This window comes from Phodopus roborovskii, unplaced genomic scaffold (genome assembly GCF_943737965.1).
Source record: "Phodopus roborovskii unplaced genomic scaffold, PHOROB, whole genome shotgun sequence".
NCBI lineage: Eukaryota > Metazoa > Chordata > Mammalia > Rodentia > Cricetidae > Phodopus > Phodopus roborovskii.
In genome coordinates this window covers 31969991-31988071 of record NW_026126433.1, presented here as the reverse complement: position 1 = coordinate 31988071, position 18081 = coordinate 31969991, and the positions used below count along the sequence as shown (strand labels likewise).

The 18081-nt window shown below is 37.4% G+C and overlaps 1 protein-coding gene across 3 annotated transcripts in view; it reads left to right on the top strand.

Annotated features, from left to right (window-relative positions):
- The window catches only part of Rabgap1l (RAB GTPase activating protein 1 like), a 569277-nt gene that overhangs the window by 347406 nt on the left and 203790 nt on the right, over positions 1 to 18081 (top strand). For all 3 annotated transcript variants that reach the window (XM_051186069.1, XM_051186071.1, XM_051186070.1), the window contains exons 16-17: positions 6857 to 6982; positions 8425 to 8568. In XM_051186069.1, the coding sequence (XP_051042026.1) occupies positions 6857 to 6982; positions 8425 to 8568 (270 nt within the window). The remainder of the gene's footprint in view (positions 1 to 6856; positions 6983 to 8424; positions 8569 to 18081) is intronic.

Genomic DNA, 18081 nt, shown 5'->3' with positions numbered 1-18081 from the left:
CTAGCTGCAGCACTTGGGAAAGTGGACCCTGCACCTCACCTGGGCAGCACAGTTGACTGACCCTGTTGGCAGAGGTGTGAATGAGCCAGCCCCAAAGCATGGAAGAACAGTCCCCATTACTCATCTGTTCTGTGTCAGTGGGCAGGAGCGAGCTGCCCCCTTCCTGCATCCATCAACTACTTGCAGGTGGGAGAGCAGTCCCTGTCCCCAATCAGCTGCAGTACTTAGGAGAGTGGTCCCTACAGTAGAGCTGGCCTTGGAGGTGTAGGTGTGGGAGAACTGAGACTCTGAGGATGTGAACGCCTGTGAACTGGCCCCACCCTTTTCTCATTGCTGCAATGGGTGAGCTAGGCAGGGCAATGCTGGAGAGCTCACCCTGGTGGTGAAGCTCCCCAAGTTCTTCCCCAATTGCTTTTGGTCATGTGTTTTTATTACAGGAATAGAAATTCTAGCTAGGATACTGTTATACAATAAAGTAAAATAAAATACATAGAAGTGAAAGAACTTTATAATGAAAACTCTAAAATACTGATGAAAAATTGAAAACATCTCAGAAAACCTATATAAAAAATTAAATCAAAAAATTTAAAAATAAATGATAAATATCTAAGGAGATCATTTATTTAATCTTATTTACAAACTATACAATGTAGCTGGCTATAGTGGTACACACCTTTAATCCCAGCACTCAGGGAGTAGAAGCAGGTAGACCTATGTTCATGTGCAAGACCATCCTGGTCTACATAGTGAGTTCTAGGCCAGCTGGATCTGGAACCAAAGCCAGACCAGCCATAGTGAGACCAGAATTTCAAAATAAATCAAAAACAATAACCAATGTGTATCAAAACATCAAATTTTACCCATTAATATAATTAATGTAATTTTTATATATTAATTTTAGAAACTAAGCAAAGAAACACACCCAAGGAGACAAAAGGTATTGTATATACCTCACCTGGGTAGCACAGTAAAGTCAACTCTGTTGGCAAAGGTGAGCTAGCCCCAAAGTTGTGAGCATGGGAGAACTGTCCCCATTGTGCATCCGTCTTGTGGCATTGTGGGTGGGGGAGAGATGCCTTAACACCTGAGGCAGGTGGATGAGCTGGCCCCGAGGTCGTAAGAGCTGGAGAGTTGTCCCTGCCCCTCATCAGCTGCAGCACTTGGGAGAGTGGCCCCTGCACCTTGCCTGGGCAGCACAGTAGAGCTGGCCCTTTTGGCAGAGTTATGGATAGGTGTGAGAGAACATACCCTGAGGATGTGAAAGCCTGAGAAGTGATCCTATCCCTTGCTCATCACTGCAAGGGGTGAACTAGCCAGGGCAAATTCTGAGGAGCTCACCCTGGTGGTGAAGACCTGGTGGGGAGAGCTGATGGGCTGACCAACTTTGCAACTACCCAGACCCAGAACCAGGGTTATGTGTCTGTGCACCCCAACATTCATCCCCATCTCTGATCTGTTGGAGCATGTGGGGGAGGGGTTTAGGGGGCTGGTCCTGTGACCTAGGGCTGCCAGGTCTCCAGACACAGGACAGCAATGGGGTATCTATGAAGAGTCCCAGTTAGGGCCCAGAGTTGATGGTGTAGCAGAAATCAGGGGCCTCGAACCAAGCAATGATTCTTTATAATGATTGCTTGCATGTAATGATGTATATGATGTATGGATAAAAGGTTTACTTCGTGACTCCCTGGGTCACACTGCAGCTTCCATAATAATATTTTTCTTTTCTTTTTCCCCCTGTATTCTCTCTCTCTCTCTCTCTCTCTCTCTCTCTCTCTCTTTCTCTCTCTCTCTCTCTCTTTTGGTTTGTTTTAATTTTTTGGGAAAGAAGTTGCTGGGGCAGAGAGCGAATTCGAGGGGATGGGAGATAGGTGGAGTTGAGATGCATGGTATAAAAACACAAAGAATAAATAAAAAGAAAGTTTTAAAAATGCTTTTAAGAGCATGTATTCCAAAAGGTCATTTTTAATAGAAAGGACTTAAAACAAAAGTTGCTTTTGTAGTTTTTGAGAAGGTAAAGTTTTACTTGTGTACTCCTTTATCCTTTTGATACTTCTATGTAAAGCACTGTTGTGGTGTTGATGTATGAGAGTCCCTGTTTTCAAAAGAAAGTAAAAGAAGAGAAATGTTTATTACTTCTCACATAATTCATTTAATACTTCACAGCTTTATTATTTTTAATTATTAAAGCTAAAAATGTTAGACTCTCAAAGCTTAGCTGCTTTCAAAGTCACCAGCTCATAACTAAAGCATAGTTGGGAATTAATATTATGTTGGTATGACTCTATAGTCATGTTTTCTACTGCAGTATCTTTCTTTTTAAAGAAAAAATACATGTATTGAATTATTTATAATCAAGTGTGTTTGAGTTGGGGTATATGCATATGAATGTAGGTGCCTTCAGAAGCCAGAAAGGGGAATTGTATCCCTTAGAGCTGGGGTTATCAGAAGTTATGAATAATGTGCTGAGAATTTGACTCAGGTCCCCTGCAAGAGCAGTGTGTTATTTTGCTTTCCATTGCTATGATAAACACTGACCAAAATAAATTTCGGGAGGAAAAGACTTGTTTTATCTTACAGAGAAGTCAGGGTAGGAACTGGAGGCAGCTACTGGAGCAGAGAGGATGATGGAACGTGCTTACTGCCTTGTGCTCCTGGCTCACATTCCTTTCCCTTTTTTCTTTTTCTTCCTTCCTTCCTTCCTTCCTTCCTTCCTTCCTTCCTTCCTTCCTTCTTTTCTTCCTTTCTTCCTTCCTTCTTTCTTTCTTTTTGGGAGGGAGGGCAGGGGGAGAGGTGCAGGTTGCAAACAGTGTTTCTCTGTGTCGCCCTGGCTGTCCTGGATCTTGCTTTGTAGACCAGGCTGACCTCTAACTCACAGAGATCCACCAGCCTCTATGTCTTGAGTGCTGGAATTAAAGTCATGCACAACCACCACCATGCATTAGGTATCTTTCTCATACATCCATCCCAGAACCACCAGCCTAAGGATGGCACCATCCATAGTGGCTGGGTCCTCCCACATGAATCATTGATCAACAAAGTGCACTTGCCTACAGATCAAGATAATGGACTTTTTCTCAATTGATGTAGCTTATGTCAATCAAAAACAAAACAAGAAGAAAAAAAAAAAAAGAAGAATACCCAGAGTTACCTAGGATAAATGGAGAACAGGACTCTAATTTACACATTACTCTAGCAATGTATGCCGAAAGCCTTAGATGTGTGCAAACTTTCTAAATCCTTGTTTTAGTTATGATTATTTAATCTGTATGGGATTGGAAACCAACTTCTAAGTGAGTCAAAAGTAGACTAAATCCAGTCTTGAATGCCTCTACCACCCATGTACCTTGGGCTAAAACCTTTCCATAGTCTTTCTTAGTTGGTCTCAGCAAAGGCTGCTCAGAGCTTGGATGGCTGCTTTCTTCTCAACTGTACTATTAGTACTCACCAGAAAAGTCAAAACAGAGTTTGCCAATGAATAGCAGTTGTCCACCTCCATCCCAGGGTGCAGAACTATAGGTGGAAAGGTGTCTACATGCAAAGTATCATCCACAGACTCAGCAAAAAATGCTGTTTGGATACTGAAAAACAAGCAAGGAATACACACTGAGTGTAGTTCAGCAGCAATCCCTGACCCATTTCTCTTTTGTAAACGTGTGTGAGGAAGTAATCAGGAAGAGATTCAAAAATGAATGTGTGCTGATGTTTGTGGAAGAGCTGTGATGATAGAGGACAATTAGGACCCAAATTTGGGGCTGGCTCGGTAAGTTAAAACACATGTGTATATAAGGTATTTTCCAGCCAGTAATGTGGCATATAAAAGTATATGTCAGACATGGAAAAATACTTAAAATTCCATAGGGTAGATACAACCAATTCGCAAGGTTGGTAATGTCAATGGATGGTAATGTCAATATGTATAAGGAAAAGGATAAATAAAAATAAAATTCAGATTATCTATATATTATAAAATGTTAATTTCTGTAGTCAAAACAGTTGGTGATTTTAGTTTTATTCTGTGTGTTTTATATTTTCTAAACTTCTCTCCAGTGAGTACAAATTCAAATTTTAAAAATCTGAAACCTAGATTGTATTCCTCCTTAGCTCTATGACAGACACTTTTGTCAATGAAATCAAGCTTTTTTGGAACAATTATAGTATCTTGTTCCACTTTTGATATTGCCCCTATCAGTCCTTCCTAAATAAAACTGGCACATAAGAAAGCTCTTACTACACAGGTTAGCCAGTACATCTCATATGCTCTGCAACTACATCTTGAATTACAAGAAATAAACAAAGCATCTTTCACTGAAAAAAAAAAAAAATCAAGAAACAACCAGGACAAGCAGCAAGAGCTCTTCACTGCTAATCCATCTTTGTGGCTTTGTAGCATCTTTTCTCTAGTCACCATGCATTTCTGGGGAGCCAGTTTGATGATCATGATTGACTATAGTTTATTGTAGATTAGTGTGTCACACAAAATACAGAGAGGTTGTGGCTTTACTGCCTTGGCATGATATAATGCCCTGTGTTAGATGCCAGGTGATGTGTTTATTTAAGTATTCTTTCATCAATAAAATCTCAGGAGTCAGATATTGGGTTGCAAAGCTGATAGATCAAGAAAGCAGAGGGAGAAAAAAAGAGCTGACTCTACCTTCCCAGATCAAAACGATAATGGAATCTTCCTAAGTCCCACTTTATCTCATCCTGTACCTTTTTATCTGACCATCCAAAATGTTTTTGGCTAATTCTGGTTAGCTTGTCATGGACTTTGCCCTTTGACTCAAGGTTTATCTTTATTAAAGGTCTCAGATTGTCATTGCAAACAATTATCCCACAGCATTTAGTTATCCCTTGAACATTAATTATGACACCTTTGTCGCTCTGCTTGTAATTTTCAGAATATTGACTGGGTTCCTGTTCGTATTGTTTGAGCTCTGTGATAATATAATTATGAAATTTGTTCCTTTGACTTCAGGCCTTATTTTCTGTTCAATAAAACATCTATGAAAGGATTGATTTATTTTTGGTCCTTTAAATCTTATTGGTAGAAACCCTTAATATATGTATTCTTATTTTATATATAGATCCCAGTTCCTTCTCCCTCCCTCCCATGCCCCCCCACCACCCTTCCTATCCCATTCCCCACCCACTCCACAGGGAAGGTGATGCCTTCTAGGTGGGATCATCAAAATCTGTCAAGTCCTTTGGTCCCTCCTGTCTCTGAACTAAGGGAGTATCCCTCCATGGGGAATGTACACCCAAAGTCCTTTCCTGTATCAGGGATACATCCTGGTTTCACTGCCAGAAGCCCTTAGACTGACCAGACCTTCTAACTGAGACCCATGTTCAGAGGGTCTGAGTCAGATCAATGCTGGTTTCCAAGCTGTCAGTCTGGGGGTTCATGATCTTGCTCTTTTTCAGGTCAGCTGTCTCAGTGGGTTTCTGTAGCCTGGTTTTGACCCCTTTTCTTATCACTCCTCCCTCTCTGCAACTGGATTCCAGGAGTTCTTCTCAGTGTTTAGCTGTGGGTATCTGCTTCTGTTTCTATCAGCTACTAGATGAGGGTTCTATGATGGCATATAAGTTAGTTATCAATCTCATTATCAGGGAAGGGCATTTAAGGACCTGCTGTTGCTCAGATTGTTAGTTGGGGTCATCCTTGTAGGTCTCTGGATATTTCTCTAGTGTCAGTTTTCTCCTCAAGCCTACAATGACTCCTCTATTATGGTATTTTTTTTTTTTTTTTTTTTTTTTTTGCTCTTGTCTATTCATCCCCTGACTCAATCTTCCTGATCCCACATGTTCTGCTCTCCTCCCATTCTCTTTCTCCTAACTCCCTCTGTACTCACTGCCCCCCCCACTCCCAATATGCTCAGAAGATCTTGTTCCTTTCCCCTTCTGTGAGGGACCTTGTATGAATCTCTTAGGTTCCTCCTTGTATCCTAGTTTCTCTGGCGGTGGTGTGAATTATAGGCTGGTGATCCTTTTAATTGAAAGAAAAATAGCAACATCAAGAAGATACTGGAAGAATAACATTGCACTGTCAACATTTAAAATATGGCCAAGGGGGCTGGAGAGATGGCTCAGGGGTTAGGAACACTGGCTACTCTTCTAGAAGTCATGAATTCAATTCCCAGCACCCACATGGTGACTAACAACCATCTGTAATGAGATCTGGTGACCTCTTCTGACCAAATAAAATATGACCAAGGACTGATGGCCTAACACCTATAACTGTAGAACTTGGAAGGGTTAAGAAATACATAACAAATCCTTGTTTAAAAAACCAAGCAATAAATAAACAAAAATCTATGTATTCTTTTTCGGCCTAATCCCGTACTATAGCCTATTCCTGCGTCAAAGGCGATGTGTAGAAAAAGTTTTTTGTAGAAGCTATTGGTGATACAAAATTAATAGTAACTCAATTATCTATTCATAGGAGGCTCATTAGATGAATTCCAGAATATTCACACAGTGGAATATGCTACAACTATTATAAAAATAAAGATGCAACTGTTTCTATAACAAGAGAGAAATAATTCATTATATTAATGGGAGAAAAGCAAAATATGTTATACATGTATGTGATATATATTTGCCTTTTGTGTAGGAAAGGGGAAAGTAAAATGAATGTAATTATTTTATAGAGAAAAAATATGTGGTCTTTTTTATGCAGAAACACTGTCAGGACTCAGAATTATTGAGTTGTTAGGAGATTTGATCCAGAAACGAGGGAGCAGGTGTCTAAGACTAATGTCACAACAGGCTTTCAGCCGCTTTTGTAGAGGACTTGAAAGACCTTCTCACTTCTGAACAAGTGGCATTCATTCATAATTCATATGTGTGTTTCCTGTAGATGCCAGAGGAGCAAGCATTCTGTGTTTTGGTGAAAATCATGGGTTACTATGGATTGCGAGACTTGTACAAAAACAATTTTGAAGATCTTCATTGCAAATTCTATCAACTTGAGAAACTAATGCAGGTAAGGAAAAGTGGGAAGTTCTATCACCTACAAATTTGTTGTTATCAAGCAGCCTTATAGACTACAGCCAGGATTTCTGAATCTTCTTCAAATCCCCCATGACAGTGCCCCTTACCAGCAGGAAGTAGTTTGGAAAGAACAATGCCCAAATTCCCAAATATTGTGTATAAATGTTTGTTTTCATTTAATTGCACTTTGTTATATAAAATAAATTTAAAAAAAAAAACAAATTTGTTGTTATCAAAAACCCCTAACATAATTGATGAACAGTAATTAATTATGAAGGTCTAATGAGTACAACTGAAAATGTAAATAGAGTTTTTTTTTATTTTATTAACACTTTTTCAGACATGATAGTTACTTTTTTCAAAAGTCAGTGTACCTTGTCTTCAAAAATCAAATAACTACATCTAATAAATGAAGAACTAGTTGGGCTTGATGACATTTAGATATTTGTATTTAAACTATCAAAAAGATACATTTGGGTCCTTTTCAAAGTCATCATTTTGTACAATAAATGGGTTGTGTGTGTGTGTGTGTGTGTGTGTGTGTGTGTGTGTGTGTGTGTGTGTGTATGTGTGGTCTGTTTGTAGAAGAAAATGAACATGAGCTTTTCTGTGTTTTTGCTTCTGTCCTTCAGTTGTGGGAATACTTTGTGCTTGGACTCTCATGCCTTTGAAAAGCATTTGCATGTTTAGCTAGTGAAAGAGTAAAGGCAGCATAAAGACATTGTTAGGAGCTAGTTATCTTTATGATGCCCTTGTACAAATTTACTTTGTCATTTTCATATTATCATGATTTGGTTTTTTTTAAGATAGATATTACTACTTTTCTTTGTGTGTATGTATATGTCTACATGCATATGCATTTGTGTTTGGGTCACCATGATGACCAGAAGAGGACAGCAGATTTCTGTTAAATGGGAGCTACCTGACTTGGGTGCAGGGGACCAAACTCAAGTCCTCTGGAAGATCAGCAAGAGCTGTGAACTGCAGAAGCATTTCTCCACTTCCCAGATAGACTTTGGTATCTGGTAATGCTTTGGAGTTTTCCAAGTACGCAAGAATATTCTAAAATCATACTATATACTTCAGATAATGTTTGATGATTTACAGTGAAGGCACATATTGTTTCTAGGTTGGTAGGAGAAGAATCCTGTGTCTTATCTTGGAGTCAGGATTTTCATTAGAATGAAGGTGTTCTGAGAGAAAAAGATTTCTCCCAGGAAGCAAGAACACTTGTGATAGCAAGGATAATTTTTGTTATAACAAATGTTTTCAGTATACACTCATCTGTCATCTGTTCAGTTCCCATCTCCTGTCATCACAAAAGACAACCAGTGCTGGAAGACAATTTGAGTACAACAGGGAACTTGATAGAAATTGCAAGAAATAAAGCTTTGTCAGCAATTGTCCCTCTAAATCTTTGGTTTTGACTTTTAGGAACAGCTGCCGGACCTGTACAACCATTTTTGTGATCTGAGCCTGGAGGCTCACATGTATGCATCGCAATGGTTCCTCACTCTTTTTACTGCCAAGTTCCCTCTCTGCATGGTATTCCACATCATTGACCTGCTGCTGTGTGAGGTATGGTGGCCAGTTTCACACCCGTGGCGAGCTAGGACAGTCTACTGAGAACCAGTCATTTCCCCTTCTCCCCATACTTTCCTTTTTTACCCATACTCACAGACCAAAATCTCACTTGAACTTTTAATGGAGATTATGTAATTTTATTATTTGTCAGTAATAAAAATATTAAGGCTTATGTAATTCCCACAAAATAAAATTAGATGGTTAAATTTGTGTAATTATATCCCTAATAAGCTTATAACTGTGAATGATATATTACCAGTGCAACTTTTAAAATGGTTAGATAAATGCATTTAGAGTCAGGGGTTTTTAATACTGATGCACTTATATTACATTAAGGAATATGATTAGGTCCCTCCCCCACAACACAGTAATTAATTCCTTCATTTGTTAGCTTCTTTTGTGTTTGTGGTATTTTTGGTTCCTCCAAAAGAGAAAAATTATAACAATTTTAGATCGTGTAATTTTCCTTTCCTTCTTCACTTTCTCTTTTCTTCTTGAAGCAGCAGGATTCAAACCTTTAGATTTATGCATTCCAGACAAGTGTTCTGCCACTGAATTACAGTCTCATCCCATTTACATTTTTAGGCAGTGGAATGTGTCAGGAATTAATTTTCAAAAATTCCTTTGCTATTTACCTTTGTTTACTTTATTCTTTTTAATTCCCTTAGTTGACTATATTTGTTTTCCCTGTTTTCTTTTGGGGTGGTAGTGTGAGGCCTTATCTTAGCATATACTCTGCCACTGATATCCAACTCCATACCTACTTTTTCCTTTTAAATAATTTATTACACATACACATCTCTTATACTGGATTGTCTGTCAAAATGGCTGACAATTATCTTGAAAGTTAGTTTTATGGGCCAGGCATGGTGGTACACACCTTTAGTCCCAGTTCTAAAGAGGCAGAGACAGTAGAATCTCTATAAGTTCCAGGCCAGCCAGAGCTATACAATGAGACTCTGTCTTAAAAAGGGGGAGGGGATAGCTTGCTTGATGAAAAGAAAAGTATATATTTAAATTAAAGTATAAACGTACAGAAACATAAAACTACCCATTTCAATCCTCCTAGACATTAGTACTTTTACTTTTAAAGTATTTAAAAAGTGTATAAGCTATATAAAGCTTAAGTGCTATTTCTTAGCCTAATGAGAAACATCATTTTATATGCAAACATTGCTGGACTTTTGTTCTCAAAGGCTCTTGTTAGTAGTTGCATAGCATCTGAACTTGGAAAGCATTTTGTATGCAAGGAAAGTTCTAAATCATTGGTGAAATACTTTGGTAAGGAAGATCTGACTGCTTTGCTATATTCACAGAAAGAGATCTTGAGTTTTAATTACATAACAGCTGTTAGTATTTGGGCATCTATAGTGGCCTGCCCTTGGGGTTCTGTCAGGGTATGCCCTCAGCTGCATCACCTGTGCATATTCACTAAGTTCCCTTTTAAAAGGGCCATGCATATTTCCCATCTTTCTTTCTTTCTTTCTTTCTTTCTTTCTTTCTTTCTTTCTTTCTTTCTTCCTTCCTTCCTTCCTTCCTTCCTTTCTTTCTTTCTCTCTCTGCTTCTCTGTCTCTCTCTCTCTACCTCTCTCTCTCTCTTCCTCTCCTCTTTTACAGCTCCTGTCCCCAGAAGACTGGTTTTCCCAGTCTCCTCTCCCACCTTTTCTCATTCATTTTCCCCCTATAAAAAAACCCTCCACCCAAGCTCTGTTGCATGGTGTCTTTCTCTTTTACACTGCTTTTCAAAGTTACAACAGCTATTGATGCTGATTGATAATATATTCATTGTCCTGTTCATTTTACTTATAACTTACTCTATAAAGTGATATTTTACATATAACCAGTGGGAAAACACAAAGAAGCTAAAACTTTTTTCAGTGCGCTATGATCAATCACAATATACACAAAGAAAACATGGGCATTTATGCAAAAATCCTACTTTGCCTGATTATCCTGAATGGTTCTGACCCCTTTTTAATATAGTACTCTTTAAAAGAAACCAAATTCAGGTGTTTGAGTTCTATAATCTTTAAACCAGCTAGTATTTAAAATTAATTTTGATGAATAAGTCTTCATAGGCTATCCCAAGTTATACACTAAGTTAAGGGTTGTGTTTCATGAAATGAGGAAAGTGACTATATGATATGTTAATGCGTTTGCATTATATACAGTATCAGCTTGAAATTACTAACCATCACTTCATATTGTTTTCTTAAAGAGGATATTTGTGTTCATAGTATATTAGTTTGTGGTTTTCCTTACAGAGTTTAGTGTGCTTAATTATTCTGCTAAATGGCTTTCTCCATTGCTTGCGGAAGAATAGTAATGCTGTAGTGTAGTTTGCTGGATGGATGACTTTCTGAAATTGTCTCCTGAGCCATAACACCTAGTACTGTTTATGGGTCTTCTGGAACCTGGATTCAATTTCTTAAATTTAATCTTGAAAATACTTGAATTTCTAATGTTAAGAAAATCACTCAAATTTACAGTAAAAGAAATGCAAACATGTCCTTTGTCATCTGTGATTACAGTGGGTAAAAGATCACAGTGTTCATCACAGTTAATAAAACCACCAGGAGTTTCATTCTGTCACTATAAGCCTGTACTCTGAAGCTGCTTTTTTGTTTTCAATTAGCATACAAAGTAATTTTTTCATTATTTCATTTTAATACAGTTTTTAAAATTCTCCTTCCACACTTTTCTTTATAAATTCCTTGTTTCGTCATGGACCCCTTTCTTTCTGGGACTGGATTACCCCATTAAATATAATAATTTCCAGATCTATTACTATTACCAAAGTTTCATTTTTTTCCTTTTGGCTGAATAAGAAAGTTCATTGTGTATATGTACAGGGTTTTCAATATCGGTTTATCTGTTAGGGGACATCTAGGTGGGATATTTTCCCTGGCTGTTGTGAACAATGCACCAGTGAACATGGATGAACAAGTATCCATGGTACTATTTAAGAGTTTCAGCATGTACCCAGTAGCAGTAGAGTTGACTTATATGAAAGCTTTTGTTTGAGGTAATTAGGAAGCCTCCTATCCAGAGTTGCTTCTCTGTTGCTGTGTTAAACACCTTAACCAATAGCAACTTGTTAGGTGGTTTATACTTCCTGATCACAGTCTGTTATTGAGGAAAATCAGGTCAGGAACTCAAGCAGGAGCAGAGGTGGGAAATGAGGAATACTGACTTGTTTCCCTGGTTTTGCTCAGCTTTCTTTGATATACTGCCCAGCCCTACCTTTCTAGGGGTGGTACAGCCTGCATGACAATGCCCCAACTGCTGACATTTCCAAAGGCAGCTCCTCAGTTGAGGTTCCCTCTTGCCAAATGACTCTAATTTGTGTCAAACTGACAAAAAAACCCAACCAGCACTCCTCCACTGATTTCCATAATAGCAGCACTAGTTTACCTTCCCACCATCTATGAGTAAGGGTTTTGGTTTTGTCTCCAGATCCTTGCCAGCATTTGTTATGTTAATGATGGACATTCTGACTGTAATAAGGTGGGCTCTTAAAGGAGTTTAAAATTACATTTCTCTGATAGATAGGGATGTTGAATATTCTTTATTGGCCACTTGTGATTCATCTTTTAAGAAGGATCCGTTCAGTTTATTTGCCCAATGATTCATTATTTATTGATCAACATTTTTGTTTCTTGCATGTTTAATTTTCAGTTCTTTATATATTCTAGATACCATTACCACATCCAAATCTGGCCAAAAAAAAAAATTCTCCCATTCTGTGGCCTATGTTTTCTGTGCTGATATTTCTCTTTCCTATGAAAAAGCTTTTTGATTTCATCTAATCCCATATGTCAGTATTTTTATACTGTTGGAATCCTTTTTAGAATGTTCTTGCCTTACATTTGTCCTAAATTATTTTCCTACAGCATGTTTTAAATTAAAGCCTTTGATTCGTCTTGGTTTGATTTTGTGAGTGATAGGTAGGATATATGGGTCTAATTTTATTCTTTTGTATGTGGCTATCTAGATTGCCAGCACTATTTGTTGAATGGGGGTACTTTTTCTCTAACATATTTTTTTAACACCTTTGTAGAAAACATTAGCTGGTCAAAGATGTACACATTTATTTCTGGGTCTTCTATTCTTTACTACTGGACCACACATTTTTATGCCAAACTATGCTTTCTTTGTCACAGTATTTCTGGGGTATAAATTTGAGGTGAGTTATTATCATAGCTCTAGCAGTGTTCTTTTTGCTTAGGATTGCATTCGCTATATGTGCCTTTCCTAGTTCTGTGAAGAATATGTTTGTAATTTTGATGGGGGTTGCATTTGATTCTGTAGATTAATTACTTTTGGTAACATAGCCATTCCTCCACAATTGATTGTGCTAGTCTGGGAGCTTGTAAGGTCTTCTTGTTGTGTGGTGTCTTCAATTTCTTTGTTCAGTGTCTTAAAGTTTTTACTGCAAACATCTTTGACCTCATTGGTTTAGGCTTATTTCTGTACCTGCATAGCTTTCCAAAACATGGGGTAGGTTATTGTCATAGTATCATGATTTCTAAGGAAGTAATGGAATAAGGTAGCTCTTCCAAATAAACTGTGAGGAACAGTATTGTAGTGTGCCTCAGGATATTCATTCTTTCCACTAACTCATCTCTGTCATATTTGTCAAGAATTATTTTGCAAAGGAGCTTTTAAATAAACTTTGACTTCCTGCCTGTCTGCTTTTTCTCTTTGCCATTTTCCTTCTTCTAGTTAATAAAATATTTATATCAAAAGCTATTCTTTTCTACTTACTAAATATTCTAGTGGAAGAAATGTTCTTAAATAAACTATATACTGGGTCTTTTGAATATCTCTTTGTAAGAAAACAGTACAGATCTTGATATTTGTCAATTAATATTTTGCAAATGAAAGGCTAGGAAATTCTTAGAAAAATGTTGGTTTTTCAAAGTCATTCTAACTAAAAAAACACTAATCAGTAAAGTGTTTTAATTATAATGTAAAAAAGAAAGGCATTGAGTTTGTCTTTACTCGTACGGGGCAGATCATCATGTCATGCATTCCCTTTTTTCAATCTGAAGTTAGGAATACAAAGTTAATTTAGCAGAAAGGGGGTAATTTTGTCATTTTGGCAGCACAACTTAAGTTTTAAGAACCTCCTACTTACTAATAATTGTTATTTAAAATACTTAAAACTGATTGTGTGGTGGCCTGTGCTGATTCCCTATTGTGTGGCAATATGGTATAAATAAATTAAGAGTTCTGAAATATACTTCTTATGCTAAAAGGAATGCGTTATCTCTAAAGTTTTAGCCAGCATTTAAAAGGAAAATCATTTTAACACCCTGTTTTAATGTCTGGTTTTTACTTTTAAAATTTTTTTTTTTAATTTATTTTTTACATTCCAATCCCAGTTCCTCCTCCCTCTTCTCCTCCTGCTCCCCCCCCCCACTTCCCCTCCCCCTCTAGTCTGCTCCTTGGAGAGGGTAAGGCTTAAGCAGGTTCCCTGTTTGTCAGACTTTCTTTCACTGGCTCAGGTCAACTGATTCTGTTGTTTATACTACCGCAGCACTTCCCTCATTTTGATTCTACTCCAGTAGCTTATCCCATTGGTTAGTTGTCAATTTCTGCATCTACTTCCATCTGTTTCTGGAAGAACGTTCTAGCTTATCTGGGGTTGTGAATTGTAGACTGGGTATCTTTTGCTTTAATGTCTGTTTTGAGCTATTATACCAACAAGAAGAAAATGCTTCACTTTTTGAAATAACTTTTTTATTAGTACAACAACAATTAATGTTAATTAAGAAAACTTGATGTTTTCTCACAGTAGGAATTTGACTAAGGTAGTCAGCACCAAGATCACACACAAAGCAGCATCTCAACTGCATTTTTCTGTTTCATTGTTAATACCCTTAGCATTATTTCCCTATTAAGGCTGTTAAGTATGGCTGTGAGTGATCCTGAATTTGTCTTCTGGTGACTAGGCACACACTTCTGTGGTTATACTTTTAGAATTGTATGCTTAATGTGAGTAGATACTGCCAAATGCATTCTAAACCACACTAGCCATTGCCTTTTGAGTTGTTTTATTCAGTGTAAGTACTCCTTGTAATCAAGGGACATAGTTTTGTTGTGCTTTTAGATAACTAATCCTAGTTCAGATTCTAATTCACAAAAATGCAGTAAAATGAAACTCATTTGGATATTGAAGAAATTGACTTGACTTCTGAAATTTCATAGAGATAGGGACCAAGGGCTACATCTAAAAGCTGAAATACCTTTTCCCATTTTCTTGAAAACAGAATTTTTTCCCACATAACATATCCTGAATACAGTTTACACTAACTCCTTCCAGTTCCTTTCCCACTCCCCTCCCATTCTGGTCCACCCTCTTTCTGTTATTCACTAGAAAACAAATGGGATGCTAAGGAATAGAAATAAAATAATGTACGATAAGATAAAAGCTAACACATCAGAATTCCATAGAACACATAGAAGGAATATAGACCAAGAGAGGGCACAAGACAGAGAGACTCAGTCATTCCCACACTCAGGAATAACATAAGAACACTAAATTGGAAACCATATGTAAGCGCAGAGGACCTGGTGTAGACCCGTGTAAGCCCTACTCATGCTGCTTTGGACTCTTGTGAGTTCAATAATTTGTTTTGCTCATGTTGATTTAGAGGGCTTTGTTTCTTGGTGTCCTCCATCCCCTCTGGCTCTTAGATACTTTACACCTCCTCTTCCTTAGGACTCTCTGATAGACACTCCCCATTTAGGTTTGAGTGTTCCAAGGATTCTTACTTTCTGCATAATGTCTAGCTGTGGATCTCTGTATTTGTTCCCATCTGCTTTAGGAGGGATCTTCTCTGATGATAGCTGAATAAAGCACTGATCTGTGAGTATAGCAGAATGTCATTATGAGTCATTTTATTGCTACTTTTTGTTTTACCCTAGGTCCCTGAGCTATCTAGTCTCAGGTTATTGGACACCAACTCAGTGTTGAGTATGGATTTCTTCTCTTGGAGTGGGCCTCAGGTCAAATCAGATATTAGTTGGTTACTCCCATAAGCATAGTGACACCATTGCTCTACCTTATCTTGCAGGCAGGACAGTATTGTAGATCAAAGCATTTGTAGATGAGTTGGTGTTTACATTTCTTTTCCTGTTAGCAGGCAGCATACTTTCCTGTACCAAACACGCTAGAATATAAGTGTGAAGACTCTATGTAGGCACCAGCTCAACTTCTCCATGTTCACTGAGTTATGTAGGTGTTGTCTTCAGCAATGGGGCCTTGCTGTTAGTTTGTGGAGAGCCACCTATAATCGTGGCAACAGCCTGGGTTGTTGGGGATTTCCATGGGACTTTGGCCAACAGCTCAATTAAATGTAACCCAATCCCTGGTCTAGAGTCACTTTTGTGCCTGAAAGACAGGAAATTTTTTTCTGGGAAAAAATTTGAAAGGATTAACTTTTAGGAGAAGGAACATAGAGATAGTATAAAATGAGTTAACAGTTAAGATATTAGACTTAAGATCTTGATCCTTTCTGGGTGTCTTGCTCATGTTAGTTAACCAGTACCTCTGTAGCTTTAGTTGTAAAATAAGACTATCTCTCAGGTCAAATAAGATTGTGACAAAGTGTTTAGCATTAAATGCCCCATTAATTAGAAAATTCTCTTGTACTGTGTTCTACTCATCTGTGGGCCCTTTTGGTTAATTCTCAGTTTTTTTAAGTAAACCAGACACACCAAATTGAGATACTTATTTTGATAAAACAAAATTTTAGTCAGTGGCCTTAATAAAAGCTTTTTTTAAATATCTTTTCCTATTAACGATTCACGTAGTTCTCCAAAGTTTTCTTTCCCTCCATTTCCCTTCACTGTTTCCCAAAAGAAGTAAGGAAAACTGCAGCATTTTTCTTAGTCTTACAAGATAACTGACAGCAGGTGTTTGAAGCTGACTCTTTCTAGATAGTTCAGTTTTAAAGTACAAAATATATTCAGCTTTATATAGTAACTTGATATTTTATGAAACTTAAGGAAATCATTGACCCTTTGTATAAGAATATGTCTCCAATGCCTCCTTTTTTTATAAGAATGATGAGAAAATGACAGTTCCATATTATTTGATTAATACCACCAAGGTTAATTCCCCTTTCAAGGAAGTTTTCTGACAAGAGTTGAATAGATTCATTATATAACATCCTTCCACTTTAACCCCAGTACCTCCCACTCCCCACTCCCCACCCCCATAAAAACCTCTTTAGAATAAGATGTTCTAAAGACAGTTAAGACTCTGGAAAGAAAAAATGTTTCTAAAAACCCTCAAGAGTTGTTGGTATGTATGCACAAAAATACAGAAAATAAGTGCTTTGTATAATCAACAATAAACCTGTTTAGGCTACTTAAAGTTTTATTTACCAGTGTAAGTTTTGAAGACTATAAAAACATTCTCTCTAAAAGCTCTCTCCTGAATCATGGCAGCAGCCTCTTTTATAGTTAGCACCCCATATATACATACATGCATGCACACAACACCTTTGGAATAAATTTAAATACAGGACTAAAATAACTTTACAATGAAAATTGTAAAACAAAAACTTTGAAGACCTCTCATATTTATGCATTAGACCATTTGGTATGATTCATTCCATTTGGTATGAGTCATTCAAAGTATCAGGATTTTTAAAAGAAATCTCAAAAGGGAAAAAAAATGCAAAGAGAACAAAACCATAGGTACCACAATACCTTATTTCGAGCCACTTCAGGAACCATAATAACAGAGACATAACACCAGATACGTAGACCTATAGAAAACAGTATGAAACCCAGAATCCAATAAAGCCTTGCAACTGCAGCCACTTAACAAAGGTGCCAAAAACACATTTGAAAAAAGACAACCTCTTCAAAAAAAGGTCCTGAAACTATTGTGTCTTTCTCTGTATAAAACTCAACTCAAAATAGATCAAAGGCCATAATATAAGACCTGAGATTATAAGAAGATTATAAGAAGAAAACATGGGTAAAACATTGAAGACACTGGTATAGTCAATAATCTGGATAAGTCCAAGAAACAAAATCAATCTTAAAAAAAAAATGTTTGTACAGAAAACAGAAGAGACAACCTACAGAGAAGATTTTAGGATAGAAAGAATACTGTATAGCTGTTCATCTGGGGGTAGATTAATATCCCAGAGCTATAAAGAACCCCCGACTGTATTACCTGGCAGGAGTTACCATGATGACAAAAGTGGTTTTCCCCAGGTGAGGCTTAACTTTTGCACTTTGGGTGTGCAAAGTTTTCCCAAATGTGGGGGAGATACTGACTGTGTAATTTTCAATAGTGGGAAAATGCCCTGTGTCTTTTGCCCTCAGAGTAATGCCAAAAGTGATACTATATCACTGTATTTAGAAGGAATCTTATACGAAACAATGTCAGAGTATGGAGGAAATGAACTTGTATACATCATTGGTCAAGTTGTAAGTATGATGGATTGAAAAAGAATGTCCCCTATAAGCTTCTATATTGTT